Source organism: Papio anubis, chromosome 13, assembly GCF_008728515.1.
Source record: "Papio anubis isolate 15944 chromosome 13, Panubis1.0, whole genome shotgun sequence".
Taxonomy (NCBI): Eukaryota; Metazoa; Chordata; class Mammalia; order Primates; family Cercopithecidae; genus Papio; species Papio anubis.
Window position 1 is genome coordinate 96,825,552 of NC_044988.1, and position 19,175 is coordinate 96,844,726.

The following is a 19,175-nucleotide window of genomic DNA, read 5'->3' on the forward strand; positions in this document are numbered from 1 at the left end:
CATTGGCTGCGAGGGCCGGTGCCGGCCGCACTCGCGGGGCCGGTGGCGGTTCAGGCACCGGAGCTGGCCGATCGGCGTTGGCCGCGGACATGACGCCCGAGGACCCAGAGGAAACCCAGCCGCTTCTGGGGCCGCCTGGCGGCAGGTGAGCCCCGGGGAACCCGGGCCCGGACGCGGCCTCGCCCTCCCGCCCCTCCGCGTCCGCTCCGCTCACCCTCGGTCCTGTCACCGCAGCGCGCCCCGCGGCCGCCGCGTCTTCCTCGCCGCCTTCGCCGCTGCCCTGGGCCCACTCAGCTTCGGCTTCGCGCTCGGCTACAGCTCCCCGGCCATCCCGAGTCTGCAGCGCGCCGCGCCCCCGGCCCCGCACCTGGACGACACTGCCGCCTCCTGGTTCGGGGTGAGGCCCCGGACTCGCCCCTCCAGCCCTGGGACCCCGCGCCCTCCTCTCGGGACAGGCATCGGGCCCCTCCGCCACCGCCCTTCCCCACGAGACGGGCATCGGGCCTTTCGGGATAGGCATCGAGTTCCTTGGTCCCCCACCCTTCCCCTCGGGACAAACGGCGGACCCCTCAGCCCCCTACCCCTCCCCTCGGGACAGGCGCTGGGCCCGGGCTCACTTGCCTGGAGTCTCCCCCTTCCCTCTGAGCCCGCGGGACGTGGGCGGAGGGAGGGATGGGCTGCGGCTTCGGCGCCCCCTCCTCAGCCGCCGCCCGCCCCCAGGCCATCGTGACCCTAGGTGCTGCGGCAGGGGGAGTGCTGGGCGGCTGGCTGGTGGACCGTGCCGGGCGCAAGCTGAGCCTCCTGCTGTGCTCCGTGCCCTTCGTTGCCGGCTTTGCCGTCATCACCGCGGCCCAAGACCTGTGGATGTTGCTGGGGGGCCGCCTCCTCACCGGCCTGGCCTGCGGTGTTGCTTCCCTAGTGGCCCCGGTGAGTGTCTCGTCTCGCGAGTGTCCTGTCTTGCGCGGCCTGAGACGGAGGAGGAGTGGACAAACCGTTCCTCAGTCCTGGGGGCGCGGCTTCCCCTGGCGGGACCTTATAGGTGCCAGGCTTGAAGTCCCTGCGTTATCTCGCGGTCCCTCCCGTCCACCCTGGGAAGGATCCTGCTGCTCTCTCCATTTTACACTGAGGTCATGACATGCAGTCTCGGAAAGGTGAAGTCCTTTGCCCAGGCAGGGTCCACAGCTAGTCAGATGGGAAGCAGTTGCTGGAACCCAGGATTATCCCACTTAGCCGTGCCCGTCTTTTGCTCTGCAGACCTGCGGATGATCCATAGGAGCCCACTCCCAACATTATGGTTTTCATCCCTGGCTTCGGGTCAATGACTGCAATTAGCAGGAAGTTCCTGTCCTGGTTTCTCCTGGGGCAAAGGCTGCTGGTCTGTGTTCCCCTTTCCTTGTCACAGGCCAGCCCCTCTGGCTTCCCCATCTTGCCCCTTTCCCCCTCCTGACCCAGGCTGCCCACTTGGGAGCCCCGAACATCTGGGTCAAATCCTGGTTCTGCCATTGACCTGAGCAGAGTGTCTGCCTGGGCCTCAGTTTCCTTCCCTGGAAAACAGGGATTATGGCATTAGTCCCTGAGGTAGTGGTGAGGATTCAGTGGGACTTTGGGTAGACAGCCCCTGGCATGGCTTATGGAGGACTGGACCCTGACAGCTTGGTGACCCATGAACTGCCCCCAGCCATGGGTGTGGACAATATCTCACCCAAGTGAGGTTGAAAGCAGCCACTCAGGGCCCTCCCGGGTGCTCATTTCACCAGCATTTGCTAACTGGCAGCAGCAGCTGGACCAGAAGAGGGTGGGGAAGAAGCTGGACCTTTTATGTCTGTGGTTTTTTTAACTGGGCAGAAACACACCTGTGTTAGGGCTTAAGCTATGGAATAACCTTAGAAGCATGGGTGAGGGCCTGGTGGCCTGTGGGCTCAGGAGGGAGCAGTGCCTAGTGACTGAGGCAGAGAGTTCGTGCTTCTGGTCCAAGGCCACCACTCAAAGCGTGGGCCCTGGGCTAGGATCCTGGGTGGGCACACATGGAGCTGGTTAGCAAGGTGGAATCTTTTGCCTGCCTAGACCTACTGCATCGGAATCTACGTTTTACCCAGGGTGTCTGTGCCCATTAAATGAAGGCCTGAGAAGCTCTGTGCCCACTGCCTCGCCATCACATGCAGCCCTCTCTGTTACCTTTAATCCCCTTTAAACGCCTGCCACAGACCTTTCAGTGGTGAGGACCTGGGGACGGCTCTGCTCACCTGGGCAGGTTCCACTAAGGGGCCTCGGGACCTGCCATAACCCCCTGCAAGGACTTTCCTCAGCTCTGAATGGTTGAGACCTTTCTGTTTTAAGAACTCTTGGAGCCTGAGTAAAGCCTCATCTTTTTTTTTTTTTTTTAATTTTTAAAATTTTTATTTGTTTATTTTTAAGACAGAGTTTCGCTCTTTTTGCCCAGGCTGGAGTGCAATGGTGAGATCTTGGCTCACCACAACCTCCACCTCCCAGGTTCAAGTGACTCTCCTCCTTCAGCCTCCTGAGTAGCTGGGATTACAGACGCGCGCCACCAGGCCCAGCTAATTTTGTATTTTTAGTAGAGATGGGGTTTCTCCCTGTTGGTCAGGCCGGTCTCGATCTCCCGACCTCTGGTGATCTGCCCGCCTCGGCCTCCCAAAGTGCTGGGATTGCAGGAGTGAGCCACTACGCCCAGCCCTAAATCCTCATCTTGTTGCTGGCAGGTCTACATCTCTGAAATCGCCTATCCAGCAGTCCGGGGCTTGCTCGGCTCTTGTGTGCAGCTGATGGTCGTCGTCGGCATCCTCCTGGCCTACCTGGCAGGTATAGTTGTCATTATCTCTTGCTTCCTGTTTGTGGTCATGTGGCCATTTTACAGATGTGTAAACAGAGGTTCAGAGAGGTCAAGGGACTTGTCTGAGGTCACACAGCCAGTGCCCAACATGCCAGGCTCCAGATCACCTTCCTGGGACCTTGGGATAGGTGAGTCTTTTTTTTTTTTTTTTTTTTTTTGAGACAGAGTCTCGCTCTGTCACCCAGGCTGGAGTGCAGTGGCGGCTCACTGCAACCTCCATCTCCTGGGTTCAAGCGATTCTCCTGTCTCAGCTTCCCAAGTAGGTGGGATTACAGGTGCGTGCCACCACGCCCAGCTAATTTTTTGTATTTTTAGTAGAAACGGAGTTTCACTGTATTAGCCAGGATGGTCTTGATCTCCTGACCTCGTGATCCACCCACCTCAGCTTCCCAAAGTTCTGGGATTTCAGTTGTGAGCCACTGCGCCCGACTGATAGGTGTGTCTTATGACTGAGTTCCAAGGAGAGCTGGAGAAGGTGATATCCTCATCTTTCCTGAAGCCCCCTCTAGGGGTGTGGGAAGGGCTGACTGGTTAGGTCAGTACCTTACTGTGCAGTGACAAACCAGAGGGCTCCAGAAGTGGGGGGTCCCTGTAAGAATCTTCAGCCCAGGCGTCTGAAGGGCTGAGCGAGTCCCCCTGAGAATGCTTCAAAGTGCTGGATCTCACCAAGTGCTCATGGAAGCTGCGAAGGAGGCCAGGTCCCTGGCGCACTCCCCGGGAGGGGCAAAGCTGGGCCAGCATAAAGAAGCTTCAGGAGGCAGGTGTGTTCTCATTAGCAAGAGGCCAGGCAGGCCGGGCGCGGTGGCTCAAGCCTGTAATCCCAGCACTTTGGGAGGCCGAAAGACGGGCGGGATCACGCAGGTCAGGAGATCGAGACCATCCTGGCTAACACGGTGAAAACTCGGGCTCTACTAAAAATACAAAAAACTGGCTAGCCGGTGTGAGGTGGTGGGCGCCTGTAGTCCCAGCTACCGGGAGGCTGAGGTGCAGGAGAATGGCGAAAACCCGAGGCGGAGCTTGCAGTGAGCTGAGATCCGCCACTGCACTCCAGCCTGGGCTGGCTGTGAGCAAGACTCCATCTCAAAAAAAAAAGAAAAGAGGCCAGGCTTTAGAGGCCAGACCCTGTGGCTCATGCCTGTAATCCCAGCACTTTGGGGGGCCGAGGCGGCAGATCACTTGAGGTCAGGAGTTCGAGATCAGCCTGGCCAATATGGTGAAACCCCATCTCTATTAAAAATACAAAAATTAGCCGGGCGTGGTGGTGGGCACCTGTAATCCCAGCTACCTGGGGGGCTGAGGCACAGGAATTGCTTGAACCTGGGAGGCTGAGGTTTCAGTGAGCTGAGATCATGCCACTGCACTCCAGTGTGGGCGACACAGTGAGACTCTGTCTCAAAAAAAAAAAAAAAAATGAGGGCAGGCTTCAAATCTGACCATCCTGGGTTTGGGGATAGCCTCTCCTACGTGCTGCATGACCTTGACCAAGTCACACCACCTCTGGAAGCCTCAGTTTCTCTGTCTTGAAATGGGCATAACCTCACCTAGTCCAGTACCTGTCCATTAAATTGACACATGAAAAGTGCCTAACAGTGGGTTCCAAATGAGAACTGTCAAGGAAGGACTTGAGAACCATGGGGATCATCGGGGTAGGAGGCCTCGGACGCCTGACGGGCTATGGCCTGGCCCAGGGCACAAGCCCTCTGGATCTTCAGGGCGGATGATACACAGGTCTTTGGTCTTTCATTTTTACCCACTTAACTACCCTAATTCAGAATCCTGCCAGCGATCTGGCTACCTTGAGAGACCTGAGTAAACCAAAGTCTCCACTGTGTGCAGGCGTTGACATTCATCATTTTGGGGACAGGTACTAGGTGTCCACCCACCCGTGGCACTATCTTCAGCTCATCTGAATATGTGCTTGTTGCTTCTCCGACCTTTCCCGATCAGTTTCTGTGAGTTTTGATCCACTGGGGTGGGTGAACTCGTTCACTCCACAAAGTGACATGGTGGTGACACGTTCCTTCACACTGGGGCAATCATGTTCCAACAACTAGACTTCATAGAACGATTGTCTGCACCCCCAGCACAGAAGAAAAATAGGGACATCATGGCTATCTTAAAGGTATTTTTCCACCGGGAACCAGGGATGGGTAAGCCTTGGGCTTAGGAAAAATTAATAATTAGAGCAACAATGCCCTAGACTCATTTATTCCAAGGCCCCTTTGTAAGAGAACCTTTTAACCTTTATATAAAGCTGGGCAATTCTGCGCTTGTGCTGTTCTTCACACATCAAGACAGCAAAACCCTCTCACCTCTCTACCTTCATGCAGACTTTGAATAGATAATGCATTCAAATGATTCAACACTCAAGGGCCAGCGTGGGGAATGTCCAGTGAAAAGCTTACTCCACCTCTGTCCCTTTCCTGTCTGGGGGAGCCCCCATTGCCTGTTTCTTGGTAGCCTTCAGAGAGTCTGTTCATACGAGGGATATGCATATTTACCCTCCCTCCCCCACCTCTTCTACAAATGGTGCCACATCATACCACATGGACCCGCAGCAAACACCTCATCCTTTGTTCTGTGGCTACATAAATGTTTCGCCGAACAGATGTAGCCTAGTCATGTCCGCGTTGTCATACCCACCATCGCTTCTACAGCTGGCGTGGTTGGCCCGTGCCATGTGCCTTCATGAACAGCTGTGATAATGGCAATGTCAGTAGGAAACACGAGGGCAGATGTGCAGAGGCAGCAAGGCCCCATCTCTGAAGCTGAGTCTTTGAGGCTGGCAAGACCCAGGCTGGCTCATCCTGGCTCTGACGCCAGCCTCCCCCCAACAACCTCCCGCAGGCTGGGTGCTGGAGTGGCGCTGGCTGGCTGTGCTGGGCTGCGCACCCCCCTCCCTCATGCTGCTGCTCATGTGCGTCATGCCCGAGACCCCGCGCTTCCTGCTGACTCAGCACAGGCGCCAGGAGGCCATGGCCGCCCTGCGGTTCCTGTGGGGCTCCGAGCAGGGCTGGGAAGACCCCCCCATTGGGGCCGAGCAGGTGAGAGGCTGGGAGGCAGAGCTGACAGGAGTGGGACGGCAGTCACGGGACGGTAGCACAGCCTGTTCCCAAGGCCACACTTTGGGGGGACAGGGAGGTGCCTGTCCACCCTCTACCCTCAGCGAGGATAGTCCCAGTGCTTCCTGTCTTAGAGCAGGCCAAGACAGCTGGAACCACACGGAGCTGGGCCCTAGCCTCCGAAGTCACCAGCAAAGGCCGAGCTTTGACCCTTTCTGTCTCAGGAAGAGAATGGCCAGGCCTGGTGGGAGATACAGAGGCAGAGCTGAGGACTTGGATTTAACAAGGGAGTTGTAGGGCAGGGTGGATGGTTAAGAGTCTGGGTTTTGGCCGGGCGCGGTGGCTCAAGCCTGTAGTCCCAGCACTTTGGGAGGCCGAGACGGGCGGATCACGAGGTCAGGAGATCGAGACCATCCTGGCTAACACGGTGAAACCCCGTCTCTACTAAAAATACAAAAAACTAGCCGGGCGAGGTGGCGGGCGCCTGTAGTCCCAGCTACTGGGGAGGCTGAGGCAGGAGAATAGCGTAAACCCAGGAGGCGGAGCTTGCAGTGAGCTGAGATCCGGCCACTGCACTCCAGCCTGGGCGACAGAGCGAGACTCCGTCTCAAAAAAAAAAAAAAAAAAAAAAAGAGTCTGGGTTTTAGAGTCACCCAGGCATGGGTTTGAAGCTCCCACGCTGCCCCTCACCTAAGCCTTAGCTCTTCCCCTGTGACATGGGAGTCAGCACATGCTTCACAGTGGTGGGTGGGGCTCAGTGGGGGGGAAGGAAGGCGGGGCTTAGTGAGGAGGGCGGGGTCAATGAGGAGGATGGGTTCAGTGGGGAGGGAAGGTCAGTGGGGAGGGCCGTAGGAGGTGCTCAGCTAGGGCCATGTCCAGACCTGAGGCAGGTGCTGGATGTGTTGGTCGTGGCAGGGATGAGGACAGCCCAGCTTGCTCTTTGCCCAGATTACCTCTTTGTGGCTCCCCCACCTATCAGGAAGTGCCCTGGGCAGGTGAGGGTCATCTCACCTGACACATGGGGAGGCTGGGACTTGTCTGCACACCTGAGGACAGAGGGGGCGCTGGGATGAGGAGCCGACACACTCCCCAAGCCTTAGGACAGTGGACCCATAGAGGGGGGCCCCTTGCGGGAGGGGAGAGAGAAATCCTGATGGCCAGTCTCCGTCAGAGCAGAGCTTTCACCTGGCCTTGCTGCGGCAGCCCGGCATCTACAAGCCCTTCATCATTGGCGTCTCCCTGATGGCCTTCCAGCAGCTGTCGGGGGTCAACGCTGTCATGTTCTACGCGGAGACTATCTTTGAAGAGGCCAAGTTCAAGGTAAACGGGCCTCTGCCTGGCCTGCCTCGTCCAGCCCCCACAGAGATGGAGCTTCCTCCCCGAGCCCAGGGCCCAGCCACCCAGCACAGGCCTGGAGAGGGAGGGACCCAGCTCTCGGCTGACCGGCCTGACCTGCCTGGGCTCCATCTCCCCCAGGACAGCAGCCTGGCCTCGGTCGTCGTGGGTGTCATCCAGGTGCTGTTCACAGCTGTGGCGGCTCTCATCATGGACAGAGCAGGGCGGAGGCTGCTCCTGGTCTTGTCAGGTGAGGGCTCACCCCTGAGCAGCCTCCCCGCCATGGGCTGGAGGGCCTTTGCCCAGGCCACCACACTGCAGGAGGAGGACAGGGAGCATTTGTGATGACAAACATCGTGGACTAATGCGGCCATGATTTGACGGCAGCTCGTCACCAAGCGCTCACTGGAGGCCTGTCCATGCTAGTGGCACTCCCACACCACGCCTCTGACCTCTGGTGAACCCACCAGAAGGCACCGTCACAGCCCCAGCTTATGATGGGAACACTGAGGGCCAGGAAGGTGAAGTGACTCAGGAGCTTGTGGGTCGTTCTGGACAAGTGACTTTACCTCTCTGAGCCTCAGTCTCCCCCTCTGGGAAATGGGGGTAATGGTAGCGCCTCCCTCAGCGCTATTGTGAGGAGTGGGAGGTGATCCACGTGAGACCTTCAGCAAGAGCTGCAGCCCACGGACATTGGTACCCAGCAGCTGCTGCAAAGACAACCGTCGGGGCTGAGGGTCACCCGCTGCTGCTGCTGCGCCGGTACCTCCCGTTTCCTGGCCCAGAGGGTCTGCTCCAGGAACTTCTTGCAGATCGCTGAGGTCCAAGGCGGGGTGGCTGCCACCCAGTCAGGGCTCCTGGAGCCAAGGTCCCAGAACACCAGGCTGGCCGCTCTCTGGGAGCTGAGCCCGCCCCTCTCAGAGGCATCCAGGCCATGCTGCTGCCCCCTGGGTCAGTCCCCGGGCGCCCCACCCACTGCCACCCTCCTGCCTGCAGGTGTGGTCATGGTGTTCAGCACGAGCACCTTCGGCACCTACTTCAAGCTGACCCAGGGTGGGCCCGGCAACTCCTCGCACATGGCCCTGTCGGCGCCTGTCTCCGCAGAGCCTGTTGATGCCAGCGTGGGGCTGGCCTGGCTGGCCGTGGGCAGCATGTGCCTCTTCATCGCCGGTAAGGGGGCCCGTGGGAGGCTGGGCGAGGAGTGGGAGGCGATCCCCCGGCTCTGCTCTGGTGGCTCCCAGCAGGTGGGGTCTTCCCCAGCCTCACCTGTAGTCTCACAGGTCCCAAGCTCTGCATTTATAGCTCTGACCACATGCAGATGCTGAACTAGGCTCCTCTGTTTTCCTTTCACTTAATCCCCTGAGCAGCCCTTGAGCAGGCCCCGTTGTGACCCCATCTCAGAGACAGAGCCTGTGCCTGAGGAGGGAAGAGGCTGGCCGAGGCCTTGGCAGGAAAGCATGGAGCTGGCGGGACCACACTGGGATCCAGGACCCCTCAGCCCCACAGGCCGGGAAGCTGGGTCTCCTGGCTCTGCGGCGAGCCGAGGAGCCCAGCCCTGCGGGCCCTGATGCCTGTCTTGCCTGTCTCACTCCCACAGGCTTTGCGGTGGGCTGGGGGCCCATCCCCTGGCTGCTCATGTCAGAGATCTTCCCTCTGCATGTCAAGGGTGTGGCGACAGGCATCTGTGTCCTCACCAACTGGCTCATGGCCTTTCTCGTGACCAAGGAGTTCAGCAGCCTCATGGTGAGTGTGGGCTCCCCCGGCACCCCATTCGTGCAGTCAGCCGTGCAGCACTTTCCAAAACCACTTGTACTGCAGAAGACCCAGGGTCGTGGCCCTTACAGGCAGCCTGAGCCCCATCATGCCTGGGCCACTGGCTATCTTGGGCAAGGAGAAGTGGAGGCAGATGGGCTGGGCCAGATGGGGAACCCAGGCTGTGACCCCTCAGGAGTCCTCCGCCTGTCTTGGCAGTCAGACAGCACAGCTGGCCTCTCCCCTTCGTGAACGTCAGGAACGTGGGCCTTGAGCCTAAGGTCTATGTGGGAAGAGTTGACAGGACTGGGCTGCAGCCCCACCCTGGCTACTTCCTTGCTGTGTGACCTTGGGTATGACGCTTACCTTCTCTGAGCCTGCTTCCTTAGCTGAAACTGGAGGAGAGCAACAGCAGCTTGCTGTTAAGGCTGATGGGAGCATTAACTCAGTTCATCCTGCTGCTGCCTTCTCACAGATGGACTGGCACAGGCGTGGACCCTGTCCCGGGGCTTCCCAGTCAACAGAGAGACAGTTGTCGGGCAGATGATCTGGTCGTTTGTTCAGTCATTTGTGCCCTCCAGGTCTCCTGGCACGTTCAGGCCCATTCAAGGCGCCAGGGAGAGCAATGAACAAGATGGACATGGTCCCCTTTATGACGAGGGCGGGAAAGGCTGTGGCAGTGGTGGGAGAATGAACCCCGGTGGGGTGGGTTAGGATGTGGTAGGGCGGGTCAGTGAGGGGCCAGCCTGGAGTCTGCGCAGAGCCTGGGACCCACTTAGGCGGGGCTGCCCAGGGAGCACGTTGCGGGGCCGGGCTGATGCCTGGGGGTGGAGATTACTTGCTGCAGCTGGGAGGGGATGGGCAGCAAAGGAAGGAGGAAAAGCAGCCAAGAAGGAGGTGACAAAGGACCTAACAGTCCTGTTAGGAGAGATAATGTCCAAGAGGCCAGGAGAAGGCCTTCAAGGAGGGAGAGCTCACCAGGCCCCAGAGGACCAGGAGCTGAGAAGCACCTTTTTAGTTCTGCCATGTGGGAGGTCACAGCGGTGGGGGGCGGCGGGGACGGGCTCTGACTGAAGGGGATGGCTCACTCCTGCCTCCATGCCACTAGCCCCAAGAGTCCCCATGTGCTCCTGGGGCCATGCTCACTCTGCCCTGTCTCACCCATTTCCACCACACTATGAAAGAACCGCCTGGGGGCCTCAGCGTGGGGCCAAAGCTGAGGGTGGAGGGTGGGTCTGTGGACCCTGGAGCCGGAGCCCAACTGTCACTGGATAGCAGGTCTCTGGCCTTGAGGCAGTCACTTCATTGCTGTGAGCCTCAGTTTCCCCAGCCATACAACCCCAGTATCTTGGACAGTGCTCGGCCCAAGCCATCAGACTGGATGCCAGACCGTCCTCCATGTCCCAGAGCTGGGTGGAGACAAAATGGCTGTGGCCTTGGGCAGGGCAGGCTGGGGTCAGGGGACTGGACCCCCTGGTGGCGGAGCTGCCTCAGTGATTGCGTGGGGCCTCCTGATCTCTCCCCACGTCCACCCATGGCCTTTCATCTCTCTGCAGGAGGTCCTCAGGCCCTACGGAGCCTTCTGGCTTGCCTCCGCTTTCTGCATCTTCAGTGTCCTTTTCACCTTGTTCTGTGTCCCTGAAACCAAAGGAAAGACTCTGGAACAAATCACAGCCCATTTTGAGGGGCGATGACAGCCACTCACTAGGGGATGGAGCAAGCCTGTGACTCCGAGCTGGGCCCAAGCCCAGAGCCCCCGCCTGCCCCAGGGGAGCCAGAATCCAGGAGCACAGCCCCTCTGGAGCTTTTGGTCTGCAGGGTCCTTCCTTTCTGGCATGCTCCCTCCAGCCCACGACCCGGGGCTAGGAGGCTCACCCGCCTCCTGTTCCAGCTCCGGCTGCTGCTCTGCGGACTCGGGCACACCTTAGAGCTTTGCAGACCCGCAGTCAGCCCTCCATGCGCAACACTAAAGCAGTGCAAGGGGAGGTGGGCCTCTGGGATCTTTGTCTTCAGGCTGGAGGTGCTTTTGGAGGTTGGGTGCTGGGCACCCGGTCGCTCCTCTCACGCGGCTGCCTTATCGGGAAGGAACTTTGTTTGCCAAATAAAGATTGACACAGAAAATCAGGTCAGTGTCTCTGGGCTTTGTGCAAGCTCAGTCTGAAGAGGGTTTATTCCCATCACTTCCAGGACTAGATGCTGCCCAGGACACCCTGTGGCTTAACTTGCTCATGGTCAGCCAAGCTTACCCTTGGCACTGAGAAGTCATTTCTGGCTCCTTCCTTGGGCTCAGTTCCCTGGGTCATCAGCCATCAAATCTTGTTGAGTTTAAAAAAAATAGGAAAAAAAAAAAAAAAACCTTTTGTTCTGTTGACTTTAATGGAGCCAGAAGTCTTTTATAATTTTATTATTAATTAGCTAAGTAATATGTGTTCATTGTAGGGAAATTAAAAAACAGATTTCATGTCATTTTTTATAGCTATTCACCAGCTATAAAATAGCTATATTTTATATATATAAAAATATATATATAAGTATATATATAAATATATAGAACTATAAAATAGTTCACCTAGGCACTTTACAAATACTCACTCATTTATTTGAAGAAACAACAATTTACTCGGATAAAGAAATAAAACTATTTACAGCCACCCCTTTCCAGAGATAACATCTCTGTTGAGATTTTTTTTTTTTGGAGACGGACTCTCGCTCTGTCGTCCAGGCTGGAGTGCAGTGGCCGGATCTCAACTCACTGCAAGCTCCGCCTCCCGGGTTTTACGCCATTCTCCTGCCTCAGCCTCCCGAGTAGCTGGGACTACAGGCGCCCGCCACCTCGCCCGGCTAGTTTTTGTATTTTTTAGTAGAGACGGGGTTTCACCGTGTTAGCCAGGATGGTCTCGATCTCCTGACCTCGTGATTCGCCCGTCTCGGCCTCCCAAAGTGCTGGGATTACAGGCTTGAGCCACCGCGCCCGGCCTCTCTGTTGAGATTTTGTTCTGCCAGGCACGGTGGCTCACACCTATAATCCCAGTGCTTTGGGAGGCTGAGACGGGAGGATCTCTTGAGCCCAGAAATTCGAGGCTACACCACTGTACTCCAGCCTGGGGGACAGAGCAAGACTCTGTCTCAAAAATACATACATACATACATACGTAAAATGAAAATCATTTGAGATATGTTCTCTTTCCACCAGCCTTGTGCCTGGAGGTTATGGATGTGGGGCTCTGGCTGCCCTCTTGCCACCAGAGCTTCAGACTGAAGCTTAACATGGGCCAAAGCAAGCATGAAGGAGAAATGGGGAGGTGGGGGGAGGTGATGGGGAGGTGGGGGGAGATGATGGGGGGGGGGGGAGGGGTGATGGGGAGGTGGGGGAGATGATGGGGAGTGGGGGAGATGATGGGGAGGTGGGGGAGATGATGGAGAGGTGGGGGGAGATGATGGGGAGGTGGGGGGACGTGATGGGAGGTGAGGGGACGTGATGGGGAGGTGGGGGGAGAGGATGGGGAGGTGCACATCAAAATGTGAACAGTGCTGCCCTGCCACTTGACTTTTTGAAAGCTGCCTTGAGAATAAGCTTTCTGGGTCCAAATTATCCTTTGCCAAGCAAAGCCACTTATACATGCCTTTAGGTTAGTAATATAAAAAACCCAGACCTTCTTTATGAGTGCGGGGAGGAAGTGTTCACAACATTATGGTTATATAAACATCATTACTGTAAACCTAATGAAATGGACTTAAAGACATAATCCTATGTCAGTCAGCCTGTGTTACTCAAAAAGGAATATTCTAAGTAACAATATAAAATGGATTTTCTCTTATACGACATTAGTTAATTAGAATAATGCCAGATTTGGGGTTGTACCTTATTTAAGACATATTAGATTTCTTTTTTTCCTAGAGTTTTTGTCTTTTTTTTTTTTTTTCCTTCTTAAGAAACACGTCATTTTCTTCACCATATGACTGAGGTCTTTCTCCTTTGTAACAGGCTAGCTGTTGCATGGAATCCACTGCCGAATTCTCCTTGCTGACCTCTTGTTTTGGGGGACCTGCTGCAACGCTGTTATCTTAGGTCTTCTTTTCATTGAATTCCTGGGTTAATTTCTCTGCTTCTTGGGTTCCACACCTTGCTCTTTGGATTCCATTTCAATTTGCAGGGCTACACCTTCACAGGGCTCCCAGGTCCGATACCAGTCATTTTTTCAGGACAGGTACAAAGGGAGTGAGTTTCTGCATGCCTAAAAGGCCTTTATTTTACTGTCGCTTTTTTTTCTTTCTTTTTTGCAGAGACAGGGCCAGTCCATAGAGTAAAGTGAAAGCAAGTTTATGAACACAGTAAAGGAATAAAGAAAGGCTACTCCATAGACAGAGCAGCCCCGAGGGCTGCTGGTTACCCATTTTTATGGTTATTTCTTGATTATATGCTAAACAAGAGGTGGATTATTCATGCCACCCTTTTTTAGACCATATAAAGTAACTTCCTGATGTTGCCATAGCATGTGTGAACTGTCATGGCGCTGGTGGGAGTGTAGCAGTGAGGACGACTGAGGTCACTCTCATCGACATCTCAGTTTGGGTGGGTTTGGGCAGCTAAGTCTTTACTGCATCCTGTTTTATCGGCAAGGTCTTTAGGACCTGTATCTTGTGATGACCTCCTATCTCATCCTGTGACTTAGAATGCCTTCACCATCTCGCAATGCATTCCAGTAGGTCTCAGCCTCATTTTACCCCGCCGCTACTCAGGATGAAGTTGCTCTGGTTCAAACGCCTCTGGTACCATGAGATTCTGAATCTCGATACTTTCTTCTGGGAACTGGTTCTCTTACTTCTTCATTCCCGCATCCCAGCCCCTGATTTTCTCTGTTTCCTCTTTCTGAAACTTCTAGTAGACATTGTACTTCCGGGCACAGTATCCTCCCTCAATTTTTCACTTATATACTCTTTTAGTGTCTTTGTATTCTAGGAATTTTTTTTACTTTATCCTCTAGCTCTTCTACAAAATGTTCTGTTAATCATGTTTTAACATAATTTTGATCCTTTTAAACGTATTGAGACCTATCTTGGTGAATGTTCCACGTGCAATTGAAAAGAATGTGTACTGCGCTGTTGCTGGGTAGAGTGTGCTATAAATGTCACTTAGGTCAAGTTGTTTAATAGTCTGCTTCTGGTCTTCCGTATTAATCAGGGTTCTCCAAAGATTAAACTAATGGTGTATGTGTGTATGGGCGGGGGGGTGTATGTGTAGGTAGAGAGAGAGAGAGAGATACAGATATATATAGAGAGAGAAATAAGAAATCAGCTCACATAATGGCCAGGCACGGTGGCTCACGCCTGTAATCCCAGCACAAGGCCAAGACAGGCAGATCATTTGAGGTCAGGAGTTCGAGACCAGCATGGCCAACATGGTGAAACCCTGTCTCTACTAAAAATACAAAAAATTTAGCTGGACATGGTGGCACACTCCTATAATCCCAGCTACTTGGGAGGCTGAGGCAGGAGAATCGCTTGAACTTGGGAAGCAGAGGCTGCAGTGAGCCGAGATCGCACCACTGCACTCCAGCCTGGGCAACAGAGACTCCATCTCAAAAAAAAAAGAAGAAAAAAAAAAGAAAGAAAAGAAAAGAAATCAGTTCACATGATTATGGAGGTCACAAGGTCTGCAGGGTGAGTTAGCAGCTGGAGGCCCAGGAGAGCTGATGGTGCAGTTTCAATCCAAAGGCCAGCAGGCTGGAGATGCAGGAAGAACCAATATCGCAGTTCAAATCTGAAGGCAGGAAAAGACTCTCATCCCCACTCAAGATAGTCAGGAAGCGTCTCCCCTTACTTTCATTCTATTCAGGCCTTCAAGGGATTGATGAGGCCCACCTACATTGAGGAGGGCAATCGCTTCACTCGGTCTACTGATTCAAATGTTAATTTCATCCACAAACATCTTTACAGAAACACCCAGAATAATAACTGACCTGTCAGGTTGACACATAAAATTAACTATCACGGCCGGGCGCGGTGGCTCAAGCCTGTAATCCCAGCACTTTGGGAGGCCGAGGCGGGTGGATCACGAGGTCAGGAGATCGAGACTATCCTGGCTAACATGGTGAAACCCCGTCTCTACTAAAAATACAAAAAACTAGCCGGGCGTGGTGGCGGGCGCCTGTAGTCTCAGCTACTTGGGAGGATGAGGCGGGAGAATGGCGGGAACCCGGGAGGCGGAGCTTGCAGTGAGCCGAGACCACGCCACTGCACTCCAGCCTGGGAGCACAGCGAGACTCCGTCTCAAAAAAAAAAAAAAAAAAAAAAATTAACTATCACGTCTTCTAAATCCAGGTTTTCCATCCACTAGTTCTGTCGATTACTGAGAGAGGGTGTTGGAATCTCATCTCTGCATGTGCATAGTCCAGCTCTGTAGTTCATTGGCCTTTGTCAGGTACTTTGGAGCTCTGTTCTTAGGCACCTGTGCATTTAGGATTTTACAGTTCTCCTGATTGCCCTATCCATTATCTTTAGGAAATGGCCCTCTTTGTCCCTGGTACTGCCCCTTGTTCTGAGGTCTGACCCTGTCTGATATGAAAATCGCCACTCTGTTTTGGCAGTAATTTCTAATACTGTCTTACTCCCTGTGCCTTTTTATTTCATTATTATTTTTTTAATTTTCCTGGTTTCCTTGGTATCTTCTAAACCTGTGCCTTTTTTGTAGCATCCTGTGCTCTTCTTTTTAATGGCTTGCCTGTTTGACTTTCTCTAAGGATACATATTTTCACTTTTTAAATATCAGCTTTAGGCTGGGCACAGTGGCTCACACCTGCAATCCCAACACTTTGGGAGGCCAAGGTGGGTGGATCATTTGAGGTCAGGAGTTCGAGACCAGCCTGGCTAACATGGCAAATCCTTGTCTCTACTAAAAATACAAAAATTAGTCAAGCGTGGTGTTGCACGCCTCTAATTCCAGCTACTGGGGAGGCTAAGGCAGGAGAATTGCTTGAACCTGGAAGGAGGAGGTTGCAGTCAGCTGAGATCGCACCACTATACTCCAGCCTGGGTGACAGAGCATGACTCTGTCTCAAAAAAAAAAAATCAGCTTTGAGGCATTATTTACTTAACTAAAATTCAATAATTGTAAATATAAAATCTAATGACTTATGACAAATGTATACAGTCATGTAACTGTCAGGCCTCTGAGCCCAAGCCTGCATGTATACATCCAGATAGCCTGAAGCAACTGAAGAATCACAAAAGTAGTGAAAATGGTCAGTTCCTGCCTTAACTGATGACATTACCTTGTGAAATTCCTTCTCCTGGTTCAGAAGCTCCTTCACTGAGCACCTCATGATCCCTGCCTCTGCCTGCAAGAGAACAATCCCCTTTGACTATAATTTTCCACTACCCACCCAAATCCCATAAAACTGCCCCACCCCTATCTCCTTTTGCTGACTCCTTTTTCAGACTCAGCCCTCCTGCACCCAGGTGATTAAAAAGCTTTATTGCTCACACAAAGCCTGTTGGTGGTCTCTTCACATGGATGCGTGTGACATTTGGTGCCGTGACTCAGATCGGGGGACCTCCCTTGGGAGATCAATCCCCTGTCCTCCTGCTCTTTCCTCCATGAGAAAAATCCACCTACAACCTCCGGTCCTCAGACCAGCCCAAGAAACACCTCACCAATTTTAAATCGGGTAAGCGGCCTCTTTTTACTCTCTTCTCCAATCTCTCTCATTATCCCTCAACCTCATTCTCCTTTCAATTTCAGCGCTACCCTTCAATCTCTCCCTTCCCTTAATTTCAGTTCCTTTCCTTTTCCGGTAGAGACAGAGACACATTTTATCCATGAACCAAAAACGCCGGTGCCGGTCACGGACTCAGGAAGACAGTCTTCCCTTGGTGTTTAATCACTGCAGGGATGCCTGCCTGATTATTCACCCACATTCTAGAGGTGTCTGATCACCACAGGGATGCCTGCCTTGATCCTTTACCTTGGTGGCAAGCACCACCCCCGCCCCCGGGTGGCAAGTACCCGCCCCTACCTCCGTGTCTCTACCCTCTCTTTTCTCTGGGCTTGCTTCCTTCACTGTGGGCAGCCTTCCACCCTCCATTCCCCCTTCTTCTCCCTTAGCCTGTGTTCTCAAAAACGTAAAACCTCTTCAACTCTCCCTGACCTAAAACCTAAACATCTTATTTTCTTCTGCAACACCGCTTGGCCCCAATACAAACTCAATAATGGTTCTAAATAGCCAGAAAACGGCACTTTCAATTTCTCCATCCTACAAGATCTAGATAATTTTTGTCGTAAAATGGGCAAATGGTCTGAGGTGCCTGACGTCCAGGCATTCTTTTATACATTAGTCCCTCCCTAGTCTCTGCTCCCAATGTGACTCGTCCCAAATCTTTCTTCTTTCTCTTCTGTCTGTTCCTTCAGTCTCCACCTCAAGCTCTAAGTCCTTTGAATCCTCCTTTTCTATGGACCTATCTGACCTCTATCCTCCTCTCCCCTCCTCCCCAGGCTGCTCCTTGCCAGGCTGAGCCAGGTCCCAATTCTTCCTCACCCTCCACTCCCCAACACTGTAATCCTTCTATCATCTCCCCTCCTCACACCCGGTCCGGCTTACAAGGGGAAGGTAGCCAAAGATGGAGTGAAATGCAGGGCAAATGTCTTAAAGGAAATGAGAGGTTCTACGAGGCTGGCTAGTGGCTTGTAACCCACATGGAAGACGTTATCAAAGGAAGACAGAATGGAATGAGACTGTGAGGCTGAAAGGAGGTATTTCCTTGGTCTAAGAACCATTTGCCTTGAGTGGGGAGGGACTGATAGGTGGAAACTTCAGTGGGAGAGTAAGTAGGAGTGAATGATGATGAGGAGAAAAACTGGCCATAGGGGACAGAAGTAGGAATAGTGGCTGCTTCTTTTTCTGTCTTATCAGCATAATTGTTGCCTTAAGCAATGGAGTGTGAGGCCTTTTGATGGCCTTTGCAGTGAATGACTCTAGCTTCCTTTGGAAGTAAAGCAGCCTTGAGAACGAGTTTTTATTAAAGAGGCATTAATGATGGAGGACCCTTGTGTAGTGAGGAAACCTCTTTCAGCCTATGTAACAGCATGGTGGTGCAGCTATTTCCAACTTGGGGCTATATGAATAAAGCCACTATAAATATTTGCATACATGTCTTTGTGTGGAGTGGACTCGCTGGGTCATGTGGTATGTTTGTTTAAGAAGCTGCCAAACTGTTTTCCAAAGTGGTTGCACCATTCTGCATTCCCACCAGCAGTGTAGGAGAGTTCCAGCTGCTCACATCCTCCACCACACCAAACCTAGCATTCACTATGAGGAATACAGCTACTTACATGCTTTAGCTTTTTCAAAGTTGTCTTGTGTTTTCTCATTTCCTCTGGGATCAGTTGATCTGCTCATTTATATTGGGCCATCTCTTTTATGCTGCTAGTTTATCTCAAATATCTGAGCTTTGGTTGTCCATATTTAGGAATAAAGAACTAGGTAGCTTAACTGCAGTAGCTGGTATAAGCCTTCCCCCTCCCCCACCTCTCTACCATTCTATGCTCTGTTATGGATGTGTTCATTTCTATACATCTCGAATGTCATTTCAGTGGGATTTGGCAAGGGAGAAAAGGAGGTAAATGTATAAATTTAATTCATCATCTTGAACTAAACTTTCTGCATCCTTTTAATAATTACTTAGTATTTGTTTGCCTTTGGAGTCGTGGTGCCTGGCAAAGACAGGTACTCAAATATGTTGAATGTAGGATTATTTCATCATATAAATATATCAGAACTGAAGTCAACCCCATATTAAATACATCAGAACTTAACTCCAATTGCTCCACGTTTACAGTGTTTCCAGTTTTCTGCTTATTGCTAATTTTGCTATTATATAAATTTAGAGGAAGATGAGAGAGACAATAGCAGCATCAGAGAGGAGAGAGCGGAGAGCAATGGCACATAAGAAAAGAGATGATGGAGATGAGTAGCGGAGATGGAGACAGAGGTGATGGTGATGGTGGGGAAAAGGGAGATGATGGAGTTGGAGATAGAGATGGTATAACTAGAGTTAGACCTGTGCCAGCTGGGCATGCTGGCTCATGCCTGTAATCCCAGCACTTTGGGAGGCCGAGGCAGGTGGATCATGAGGTCAAGAGATTGAGACCATTCTGGCCAACATGGTGAAACCCCAGC

General features: G+C 53.1%; 1 protein-coding gene and 1 long non-coding RNA gene across 7 annotated transcripts in view; one reads left to right on the plus strand and one right to left on the minus strand.

Moving 5' to 3' along the window:
- SLC2A8 (solute carrier family 2 member 8) overlaps positions 1-19,175 on the plus strand; it is a 25,667-nt gene continuing 6,492 nt past the window's right edge. The window contains exons 1-10 of one of the 5 annotated variants that reach the window (XM_003911929.4): positions 3-145; positions 235-397; positions 721-927; positions 2,721-2,820; positions 5,699-5,895; positions 7,090-7,233; positions 7,390-7,498; positions 8,245-8,418; positions 8,846-8,991; positions 10,557-11,124. In XM_003911929.4, the coding sequence (XP_003911978.1) occupies positions 90-145; positions 235-397; positions 721-927; positions 2,721-2,820; positions 5,699-5,895; positions 7,090-7,233; positions 7,390-7,498; positions 8,245-8,418; positions 8,846-8,991; positions 10,557-10,694 (1,434 nt within the window). In that variant the 5' untranslated portion in view covers positions 3-89 and the 3' untranslated portion in view covers positions 10,695-11,124. Of the gene's footprint in view, positions 146-234; positions 398-720; positions 928-1,355; positions 1,376-2,720; positions 2,821-5,698; positions 5,896-7,089; positions 7,234-7,389; positions 7,499-8,244; positions 8,419-8,845; positions 8,992-10,556; positions 11,125-19,175 lie in introns of those variants that run through there. The other 4 variants (XM_003911930.5, XM_021927635.2, XM_021927636.2 and 1 more) reach the window with 4 other exon arrangements.
- The window catches only part of LOC103878504, an 18,051-nt gene continuing 8,411 nt past the window's right edge, over positions 9,536-19,175 (minus strand). Inside the window, exons 2-4 of one of the 2 annotated variants that reach the window (XR_004178008.1) lie at positions 16,272-16,337; positions 11,247-11,315; positions 9,536-10,638 (exon numbers count right to left, since the gene is read on the minus strand). This is a non-coding gene — a long non-coding RNA (uncharacterized LOC103878504). The remainder of the gene's footprint in view (positions 10,639-11,246; positions 11,316-16,271; positions 16,338-19,175) is intronic. The other variant, XR_004178009.1, reaches the window with a different exon arrangement.